The sequence below is a fragment of the Urocampus carinirostris genome, chromosome 8 (genome assembly GCF_059441175.1).
Source record: "Urocampus carinirostris isolate Australia breed hairy pipefish chromosome 8, RoL_Ucar_1.0, whole genome shotgun sequence".
Classification (NCBI taxonomy): domain Eukaryota; kingdom Metazoa; phylum Chordata; class Actinopteri; order Syngnathiformes; family Syngnathidae; genus Urocampus; species Urocampus carinirostris.
Window position 1 is genome coordinate 24,240,335 of NC_142356.1, and position 11,567 is coordinate 24,251,901.

An 11,567-nucleotide genomic window follows, 5' to 3' on the forward strand; every position below is an offset into this window, starting at 1 on the left:
CTTTTAATTTATGACAGTAGCCACTGTTCCATCAATCCCTTTAAGGCACAGTGTGTATTTTTAGCCCATCTTTATGGTAAAAAAAAAAAAACTTTCACTCATTAAAAAAACAATATTGATTTTTTTTAAAAATAAGCATAATACATGAACTATAATAAGCGTGTATCCTTTTTAAATACTGGTAGGCCGAAAAATTCACATTTATTTTACATAAGATTAGCCTCGCTTAGAGGAAACAGAGAAAATTGTCAGCAAATTTATAAGGGTACCCAAAACAAACCAGAACCTTGTGCAAGGTGGCGCAATTTTTTTTTTTTTAATGGTGCGGTTTGGTTACTTTGAGTCTCCGTAGTTTCTATTCTTGCTTTATTGTCCTTGTTATGGATAGCACGACACAATACAATGACAGGTAGCAGTCAAATATTACAAGTGGTCCATTTAGATGAGGCTTGTACAAGTATCAATACACGGTATCCTTACTTACCCATTCTGAGTTAAATTATATATCGATTTTTTGGTCTTTTTGCAATATTTGACATTATTCAACAAGTTTTGTGAATTCCTTGAATGTGTTTTTCAAAGAGACTTTGCTTTTTACACACACGAGGAACAAACAAGACAATAGCGCAGACGGACACACAAGTTAAGGAGGTGGTCTCAGCGCATCTCTTTTCAAACACTGTTTGCTCCAAGATGATCTGTGGCCACCCCCACACATGTTTGCGTGCATGCGGGGGTGTCGTCGGCACCGGCGACTATTGAAAGGACCACGACCACGAAATAAAGGCACCTTGCGATAAATCAACAGTTGTTCCACTCCTGAAATTCTCTACAATTGATCATTCACTTGGCCTTGTGAACAGTTTTACAAAGGAATCTGCCGTAATGTATTTTAAATATAAGAAAATACATTATCCAACAGTCTATGAAATTTTCATTTTTTTACTATTCATTGTAGGGCAGGGGTGTCAAAGTCAAATGAACTGAGGGCCATATAAAACGTTTTGCACCAAACCAATAGCTCGATGGATAGAATGTTGACTGACGCAAATAGGGTAGTGAACCTGATTGAACATTCTGAAGCTAGTCAAGTCAAGTTATGTTTATTTGTATAGCACAAAATCATAAAGAGTCAAAGGGTTGCCGAGATCACAGATTATTGAAAACTACAGACTATTAATACACCATCCCCTGATCTAAAACCTACATGAGGGCAAGGAAAAAGTCAAAAACCTCAGCATTTGAAAAATGAAGAAACCTTGAGAAGGGGCCGCACATGAGGTAATCCCCCCTACCAGGCTGCAATGTATGTTGCAATAACACAAAATACACAGATATTGTCAACATAAAATATATGTTGTTCATATGCTATAGAATAGAAGTGTGTTTAAGCCTAGATTTAAACAGTTTCACTGAGGTTGCAGATCGAATCACAGGGGGTAGAGAATTCCACAGCACCGGGGCCCAAATGGCGAACGCTCTCGAACCTGCGGATCTATTCCAACATGATCCGATAAATAAAGCAATAGTTTGTTATAATAAACAATTCTAATAATTTCTTAAAGATATATTTACAGATTCCTTTAATGACAAACTTCTATTCAGCCTGAAACCAAATGATAATACAATTTGAAAATTAACGTCTGTTACATGTACGCACAGCAGGAAGTAGCTAGCCAATCATATCGAAAGGATGACGTCCATCAATCTCATGTTCGTTAGCCTAATTTATTTCTGCATTCCAGGTACCAGATATGACCTCAAAGCATTCAGAGAGAACGTAAACTGCAAAAATGGCTGATCCTGAAAAAGTTGTTTTTAATATTGCTTGTTAAAAGACATTTGGACCTCCAGCAAACCTATGTTTTAAGTGAAGTTGTGTTAAAAAACTACATTAATTTAATAATGAATAGATGAATATATTTTTATAATCGTGTAAATTCTGCTTACCATTCACCGTCTGTGTTTCCAGACTTGATAGAATCAGTGTACATATCATTTCTCCGACTTTGCGGCTAGGACCTCCCACCTGGAGTGTCATTCCAATGACATTTTCCTGGTCAGAGGTTGAAAAAATTTCGACATCCCACTTTTCTGGAATGCTGCCTTTCTTTCGTGAGTGATCGCAGGTGCATCGCCGTTGCATTGTGGGAAATGTAGTATTTGTGCATGTAACATAACTGCAGGTTGCCGGCTTTTATGGGCCGGTTCCAATAATGACTTAAGATCATCTCAGGGGTCGTAGAGTACTTTCTTGTGGGCCGGATGTGGCCTTCACTTTGACATGTGGTGTAGTGAAAGGCCAGTATTATTTTACATGGATACCAGTATTATTGTTCCGGGATGCCGGTAAATATATCAAAAGTAATCATTCACTTGCAGTAATGTCCTAATGCTAGCATGTTTTTTGGGGAAAAACACAAAACCCAATACTAAGCTTGATTTCTATCTATCCATCTACCCTGGTCATATCCCTCGAGAGGGGTGACAGACAGCGAGACAAACACATACACAAAAACAAAGAGAATAAAAAAGGGAAAAAGTAGCAAAAAAAAAAAACACACACACGAAATAAAATTTAGCGACCATTGCCAACCCAAATGCCCAAAAACCCAAACAAGTTAAGCACCTCGGCACCCAAGTTGTTCATGCTTTTGTCCCTCCAGATGAAATGGGACACGAGAAAGCGGCCATGTCACTCGGGTCAGGGTGACACAACACACTCTTCTGTTCAACAGCAGGGCCCGACAGCTTTCACTGGTTTACCCCTGGCACATCATACAGGTGCCCTGCCCATCCCTTAGAACATGTCTAAACATCCCACTATCCTTTTACAACACCTCTCCACTCATTCCTATCACAGCAAGGCAAAGCTTGATTTAAAAACTAAAAAGGTATACCTTCATTAAACTGCAGTCTTTTAAATTGTGTTTTTTTAAAAGAGTTAAAACTATCGACGTATTTTCTTCATCGCACTGTCGTTGTATTGCACTTACAACTTAAACCAGTCTCCACGCACAACCTTGTATTTATGTTTGTCTATTTATCCTGACATTTTTATGTACATTTTCTCCTTTCAGTCTGTATTATGTGTTCATTCTGTAGGGCTATGCTTAATCTCGTAGTAAAAAGTGTTCACTATGTCGTTATCAATGACAATAAAGACAATTCAAATTCTTTTAAAATGGAACATGCTCAAGGTTATAAAACGTCAAACATCTGGAGGAAGACTTTGGGAAAAAACTAACAGTCGCTGGAGCTTTTTCAGTATTCCAATGTTTGAGATTTTTGATGGGAGTTTGCAGTTATTAGTCCACTAAAGCTTAGGTGCAGAATGTGACTTTTCATGTGTAAATATTCCTTTTCTTGTTAGATTTTTTTTTTTTAGTTTCAATCAGGTTTGCACGACAATAATGACTGTCAAATTACAAAATAAGGTCCATGCATGATATAAATGCCATTGACATTGAAAAGTTGTAGGTTTTATCGCACTGTCATGATTACCGATGTGAATCAACTGTGCCTGCTCCTTTGGCGCCAACTGCCTAGGACTCTGATTGGCTCCCGGTCCCTATTTAAACCCACTCCTATCTGTCCCCTTTTGTCAGTCCGTCTGCGAACCTCAGTTAAACACTAGGCAAGCCTTTTTCGACCCTGACTCCCACCTGCTTTTTGCTCCCGTCTGTCCCCCGGCTTCGACCCGTTTTTGATCTTGACCACGTCTACGCTTCCGTCCCGGCTTTCGACCTCTTTTTGTCCCCGACCACGTCTACTCTCCTTTCCTGGCTTACGACTCGCTTCCGACCCCGACCACATTTTTGCTCCCCTGTCCCGGCTACTGACCCGTTTTTCCGTTCCCGACACCGCTATCACTCACCACGGAAGATCCACTTCCGCGTTCAGAGCGACCTGCTTCCCATGGCCAGAAATCACCAGGTCGTTGGCGCAACCCTTTCTCTTTCTTCCAATAAAACTTGTGAGAAACGCAACGCAAGTGGGTCCTGTCTCCGTTCTGGATCTGACACGCGCATTCTATTCTTACGCTCAAAATCCCAATCTGTCTCCAGAATGTGCGTGATGAAACCAGAAGTGGTGAACTTTGACCAAAACTGAAATCTAATGCAATCGTTGGAGCATTTTTATTTTCATGCACAGACTTGGTCTAACTTCAAGATAAAGAAGGCATGGATAAAAACACTAGTCTCGAGTCGAGATTTTTGTTGTTGTTGTTTGAATTTAAAAAAAAAAGCGTTTTAAAGGGAAGAAAATCGATGATCAAAAACACAGAAAACTAGTGTTGGTGAGTATGAAATTTGATGATTATAAGCAAGGCCAATTAGCTCAAATTGAGTGAGGTCAGTCACTGTATAATAATCGAGCATACATTGTGTATGGTTGTGTGTTCTTGTGCAAAGGGACAGTCGCAGGGTCGGGTGGAGGGGCTTCCTGTCATTTGAATTACCCTCTACATGTGGGGTCAATATGTGCCAGGCTCATGTGTGCATGTGTGAGGAGTTGAAGTGGAGGGTGAGGGGTGCGGGGTCTTTGAGGAGGGAGGTAGCAAGGGGGCTGCTGGCAAGACAGTATAAAGGAGGTGGGGGGAGAAGCACCTTTGTCACTTAGCTCACTAGTCTGGAAGAAAACAGTGACCGCTCTTCAAGGACGTCGTTCAGTTCGAGGGGATTCTTCAGGATTGTCCAGACAGACAGAAGCTTCTCTCTCGATATTGACAAGAACAACGACGTCGTGTTAAAACCAGGACCCTTCAGACCCAAGATGAGGATCTTCAACCTGTTCTACCTGCTCACGTTGCTGCTGATGCTGTTTTCCTCCACTGTGGTGGTCGAGACAGCCTCCATTTCCAGGCCGAGTAAGAAGAACACAACTTCCCACAATTCAACTCTGATTTCTGAGCTCCAATGTTAGATCAACTGGATTTTCCTCCCTGGTAGATGAGGAATTACGTAAAGAGATAAAATATTCACCAAAACCAACTAAATACGTTAAATATGAAGTACTGTCAGTTGGCATGTGACGAGAATGTCTGATAGAATACATTATTAACAAAAGTTCGTAATTTTACCCTGTAGTCCTTCCAAACTTGGGATGCCTTCAAATGCAACTGCCAAAGTCGTAAAAACTGCCAAAGTCGTAAAAACTGCCAAAGTCGTGAATTATTAAATGAAAAAGTACCTGTAAAAAGGAAAGTATGTGTGGTATCATTACATATGCCCAACAACATAAAAAGCAGTGGAAACAAGAAACTTCTGTTTATTTCAATTAAGGATAAATCCAATCGTTGAGTGACTTAATAAATGGCGCCGCCAATCATCACTGCTGGTTGAGGCGTTCACGCTTTGCCGCCAACGTCGTAAAATGTAAACGTTTCTGAAACAACCCACACGATTAACTTGCATACCTGTGAACTTCAATAAGGTGAGCAATACACTGAGGTTGACAGGTAGCGTCGTGCATGATAAATATTACACGTTTAAATCGATACGAATATATTAATGATACAAATATAATATATACAATTTGCGAACGCTAACTTCATTCGCGGGTAAAAAAAAATGTGTTTATTTTGTTAGTGAGTTGCTTATGTATTTCAGGTGAAAGCATCATTTCTTCTGTAATTGCAGTGTTTAAAGTCACTGCCAACTTTGTGCATCTCAGACAAAAATAACAACTTTGTGTTTAATAATTCACATATTGAGTAATAATTTGTTTTTAATCTAACTGTAGATGTCGTGTGATACAATTGATATTTTATTTGAAAGTTGATTATATTAAATAATATATTCCCTGTGGTGTGTCTTGGACAAATACAGCCTGGTGGCGTATTTTCCTCTTGGAAAGCGCCCAAACCAAAGGTCGAATTCTTGTGTCACAAAAAGTAATTAAATCAGAACTTAACCGGCTTCTAGACAAGTTGAAGACTGCATGTGTGGGCACTTTAACTTGGTTTTTACGATTGGATTTAATGACACACTCTGCCCCACTGCAACAGGTGAGTTGTTTAAAAACGAGAGCTTGGAGGCTGGACGATCCTCATCAGCACCACCGCCGGGATCACACACTCGCCAGGTCTCCATTGTTCGAGGCTTGTGTTAATCCTTGCCTTAAAATGTCATGCAAATACGCCCCCAAGCTTTTATTAAACAAAATGACACAGGAGGAGAAGCTCGAGATGCGTCTGCCCCCAGGCGCTGTGTTCGGGGATAACGGTGGGGATGGAGGAAGGGAAGGGGGAGCCATAAAATCATCTTGGCCCTTTTTATGCTCTTCCTGGGTTTGTCCAGCAGCCTGTGAGCTGTGGGAGTTCAGTGGATTTATTGGGGACGTTTGGAAATGGATATGTGTTTGCAGGCAGGAGTGTGTTCGGTTTTATTGGGGGAGGAGGGAGACATAAAAGTAATTGGAGAAAGCAGAAGTCACCTGACAGGTTTTCGAATGGAAAAAGATCATTTCATGTTTTCCCCATCGGAAACTTTCTCAATTATGGACATGATAATCATGTGTAGTAAGGGGCGTTACCAGAAGGGGGCAGGGGCGGGTATTGCATAGCCTCAGGTACACACTGCCCACCCAAAGAAAAGTGGATGTAGGAAAAATGAAACAAAAGAAGAAAAAAGACAAAGGGAAAACCTAGAACAAAAGAGGGGAGCAAAATAAAAAAATAGAAGAAAAATAAGTTTAAATTGTGCACAAAAAACAAACAAAAAGAAATAAAGCAGGGAAAGAAAAGAAAAAAAGATTTGGGGGAGTGACCCTTGATCAGTATATTACCAATAGTCATTGCTCTCTGCAGGGCGAGCTTTGTCCAAGTTTGTGGTGTTGACACAGTAGGCAACCACTTTACGACACCAATTACACCTGGCATTGTTCTTTTCTGTAGTTGGAAAAAAAGTCCACACCACGCTTTGCCTTTGTCATTTTTAGCTTCTAGTCGGTGTGGATGCATAGATTTGGCCCTTTTTTCAGTCTGGGATGCAGCAGCAGGCCAGGTAAGGAGAGATGCTAAAAGTGTGCCTGTCAGTCACTCACTCAGGCATAAACCCTGAGAGTGGCCAAGGGCACTGGGTGAGACATAGCGAGGTAGCACTTTTGAGGAAATTGGTGGAGGTGTGAAATAATCAATCCCAGGACATTAGTACTAATCCGATACAAGTTCATGGTTAGTATTGATAATGTCGATATTTGGATCTATCAAAGTATCAATAATATTGATATTTGATTGATCCGCCCACCTTTAGTACGTAGAGTTAATGAGTGTTTTCTCTTGCAGATTTCCTGAATGTGAGAAGAAAATATCACAGACACTTTTGCTTTCACCGACGATGTCTGCCTCTCCACTCCAGAGTCCCCTTTCCCTGATTAGACAAGTGAGGACTGGACATCTTGTGGGTTTACCAGGTGAGCAGACCTATATGTAGGAATTGAACTCAGATATGTGGCTGCTATCTATTTATTTATAAAAAGAAATTAGTTTAAAGCAGGCGTGGGCAAACTTTTTGGGTCGTGGGCCACATTGGGTTAAAACATTTGGTAGACGGGACAGGAGGGAAATCACATTACATTTGTTTATAAATAGAGATTATTTTTGGGGGTCTGGAAATACACAGAATAAAAGCAAAATAACATATTAAGTCTTTTTTTAAGCACTAAATTGTATAATAAATATGTCGATAAATACAATATGTGACAAAAAAACATGTAAAAATGTATCCAGCTATTTGAATGATGGTGTTGCGCAGTACCCATTAAAGCATCGTGAAACAAAGACACTGGGGAAAAGAGTTACACCAAAACAATTTTTTTAAGTCGTACTTTATTTACCATTATACAGTGCATCCAGAAAGTATTCACAGCGCTTCACTTTTTCCACATTTTGTTATGTTACAGCCTCATTCCAAATTGTATTAATTTAATCTCTTAGCTCAAAATTCTACACAAAATACTCCATTATGACAATGTGAAAAAGTTTTTTTTTTTTTTTTACTTTTTTTGAATTTATTAAAAACAGAAAACTAAGAAATCACATTTACATAAGTATTCACAGCCTTTGCCATGAAGCTCAAAATTGATCTCAGGTGCATCTTTTTTCCACTGATCATCCTTGAGATCTTTCTACAGCTTATTTGGAGTCCACCTGCAGTAAATTCAGTTAATTGGACATGATTTGGAAAGGCACACACCTGTCTATATAAGGTCCCACAGTTGAGTGTGCATGTCAGAGCACAAACACCAAGCATTAAGTCAAAAGAACTGTCTGTAGACCTGCGAGACAGGATTGTCTTGAGGTACAAATCTGGGGAAGGATACAGAAAAATTTCTGCTGCTTTGAAGGTCCCAATGAGCACAGTGGCCTCCATTATTCGTAAATGGAAGACATTTTGAACCACCAGGACTCTTCCCAGAGCTGGCCGGCCTTCTAAACTGAGCGATCGGGGAAGAAGGGCCTTAGTCAGGGAGGTGACCAAGAACCCGAAGGTCACTCTGTCAGAGCTCCAGCGTTCCTCTGTGGAGAGAGGAAAGCCTTCGAGAAGGACAACCATCTCTGCAGCAATCCACCAATCAGGCCTGTATGGTAGAGTGGCCAGACGAAAGCCACTCCTTAGTAAAAGGAACATGGAAGCCCGTCTGGAATTTGCCAAAAAGCACCTGAATGACTCTCAGACCATGAGAAACAAAACTCTCTGGTCTGATGAGACAAAGATTGAACTCTTTGGTGCGAATGCCAGGCGCCATGTTGGAGGAAACCAGGCCAATACCATCCCTACAGTGAAGCATGGTGGTGGCAGCATCATGCTGTGGGGATGTTTTTCAGCAGCAGGAACTGGCAGACTAGTCAGGATAGAAGGAAAAATGAATGCAGCAATATATAGAGATATCCTGGATGAAAACCTGCTCCAGAGCGCTCTTGACCTCAGGCTGGGGCGAAGGTTCATTTTTCAGCAGGACAACGACCCAAAGCACACAGCCAAGATCTCAAAAGATTGGCTTCAGAACCACTCTGTGAATGTCCTGGAGTGGCCCAGCCAGAGTCCAGACTTGAATCCGATCGAACATCTCTGGAGAGATCTAAAAATGGCTGTGCACAAACGTCTCCCATCCAACATGATTGAGCTTGAGACTTATTGCAAAGAAGAATGGGCAAAACTGCCTAAAGATAGGTGTGCCAAACTTGTGGGATCATATTCAAAAAGACTTGAGGCTGTATTTGCTGCCAAAGGTGGATCAACAAAGTATTAAGCAAAGGCTGTGAATACTTATGTAAATGTGATTTCTTAGTTTTCTATTTTTAATAAATTCAAAAAAAGTTAAAAAAAAAAAAACTTTTTCACATTGTCATAATAGAGTATTTTGTGTAGAATTTTGAGATAAGAGATTAAATTAATACAATTTGGAATGAGGCTGTAACATGACAAAATGTGGAAAAAGTGAAGCGCTGTGAATACTTTCCGGATGCACTGTATATGTGTGTCTGTGTCATTTTCCTTGCTGTCACCGTGTTCTAAGGGATGGGAAGGGCACCCGTATGATGCGCCAGGGGTAAACCAGTGAAAGCTATCGGGCCCTGCTGTTGAACAGAAGAGTGTGTAGTGTCACCCTGACCTGAGTGACATGGCCGCTTTCTTGTGTCCCGTTTCATCTGGAGGGATGAAAGAATGACCAACTTGGGTGCAGAGGTGCTTAACTTGTCTGGGTGTTTAGGCATTTGGGTTGGCCATGGTCAAATTCTTTTGTTTTTTTGCTACGTTATCCCTTTTTATTTTCTTTGTTTTTGTATGTGGTTGTCTTGCTGTCGGTCACCCCTCTCGAGGGATATGACCAGGGTAGATAGTTAGTGTGTGTGTCATTGTATTTCCAGCGGTTTTGGTTGGTGCCGCACAAGGCCCTTGGGCTGTAGTTAGTCCGCCTCAGGTCTAAAGTGTGACAATACCAAACTTATGTTTGAAAAAAGCATACATCAGTCTGTGATCACCAAAATGGACTATTGTCCCGGACTGATGATTTCATTCATTAAAATTTTTGATTTTTCTCTTGTCCATACGAGGGATCGAATAACAGTTATTTGATGTTTTGTACAATTTTAATTGCAAATAAACAACAGATTAAATCAAAGAGCAACTGTTTGTTGAAGCCCTACTTTTAACCCAAATTTTTAAATTCATGGCCAGTAAACTTGCTTTAACTTGTCAGGCTTAACCATTATTTTTTATATTATTTTATTAGTGTTTGGGGAGGATTAAGACAATATTAACCCCTACATATTTTTAAACCCTTATAACTGTTAATACATTTTGCCTATTTATTCTGACGTTTTTAGCTCATTCTTTATTCTTTATTACCTTTATATCTTGGGGTGCCATGTCTAATCTCATTGTGAATAATGGTCACTAATTTGTTATCAATGACAACAAAGACAATTCTAATCTAATACACACTCTTTAGCAACCAAATGTAGAATAAATGCAGAGCGGCCGATGAAACTATATTGGGCTTAAAACGGTTTACCTTAAAGGCAAACTGGTTAGCAAACGTCACAAATGAAATCTGAGATAGTGGACCCACAATGGAACTACAATTTATCATAAGAAAACTATTTTGAGGACTCATCTGGGAAAAGGGGTCTTCAAAGTTAGCTAGGTTAGCCTCTGACACCCGTAAAACCAAGAGAGCAATAATTGGGTGGACATGTTTTAACAGGGTGCATGAAAAAGACTCACAGACCCGAGCCTGAAACCAACCAGGAAGTCGCCTCAGGTGATTTAAAGTTTTCGTTTCATTTTTCCGACACAGTGGTACTAGAAATTTGTTTTTAAAGAATCCTCAACTGGAAACAGTAACTCATCACTGATGCGAACTTTGCAAATGTGAGAAAAAAATGGTGCGCACGTTTGATGATCTTTTCAAGGCCTTGAGAAAGGAGGTGTGAGGGTGGAAATCGTTTCCCTTTTTGCAGACACTCTAGACTACAGGTGGCACTTTAGTATGTGTGTGTGATTAGTGGCAGGGTTGCATGGGACCACGAGCCGACATAAATCTGGCTAATGACTCAGAGAGGAAGGATTAAAAGCGAAGGAGGAATGCCCGAGCCCCTCGTTTAAGTCGGGACATGCACGCTCCAACACCCTTGAACTAGAGTTTACCTCTTTTACTGTCAGTTGCGGCTTCTTATACGACTTGTTACCGTCTTTTGCAGGTTCGAGACTCAGAAATGAGAAGGAATACGGTACTGACACCTCACATGTGCTGGTACCAACATGGCGGAACAAAGACTCTTGATCAGAACAATCATTTTGATATTGACAGAGCACCTTGAGTCACTACCAAGCCAAAGAAAAAACAATGAGAACGCAGTACTTGACAAGAGTGCTGACCCATCAAGCTGTGGACCAAAGAGACAAACGTGTACATAAACAACAAATCTTGCATTGTATGCACTTCAAATGTTTATTAAATATGTTTATTCATTTTAAATAAAATTTGCTTAAGTGAATTTGTTTTTCATTTGTGTCAGGGGTAGACACATTGATTTGTCTGTTTTATTCATCGAAGGG

General features: G+C 40.3%; 1 protein-coding gene and 1 long non-coding RNA gene across 3 annotated transcripts in view; one reads left to right on the forward strand and one right to left on the reverse strand.

Annotated features, from left to right (window-relative positions):
* The window catches only part of LOC148361293 (uncharacterized), a 21,908-nt gene extending 16,942 nt beyond the window's left edge, over positions 1 to 4,966 (reverse strand). Inside the window, exons 1-2 of the long non-coding RNA XR_015851127.1 lie at positions 4,801 to 4,966; positions 4,611 to 4,719 (exon numbers count right to left, since the gene is read on the reverse strand). This is a non-coding gene — a long non-coding RNA (uncharacterized LOC148361293). The remainder of the gene's footprint in view (positions 1 to 4,610; positions 4,720 to 4,800) is intronic.
* Positions 4,606 to 11,506, forward strand: apela (apelin receptor early endogenous ligand). Of its 2 annotated transcripts, none has more exons than XM_088342040.1 (3): positions 4,606 to 4,870; positions 7,289 to 7,416; positions 11,210 to 11,506. In XM_088342040.1, the coding sequence occupies exons 1-2, from the start codon at positions 4,777 to 4,779 to the stop codon at positions 7,375 to 7,377; spliced, it is 183 nt and encodes a 60-aa protein (XP_088198166.1). In that variant the 5' UTR covers positions 4,606 to 4,776; the 3' UTR covers positions 7,378 to 7,416; positions 11,210 to 11,506. The 2 variants fall into 2 exon arrangements, with proteins under 2 accessions (XP_088198166.1, XP_088198167.1); XM_088342041.1 differs by lacking the exon at positions 11,210 to 11,506 and adding an exon at positions 10,714 to 10,739.
* The last annotated feature ends 61 nt before the right edge of the window (positions 11,507 to 11,567 follow it).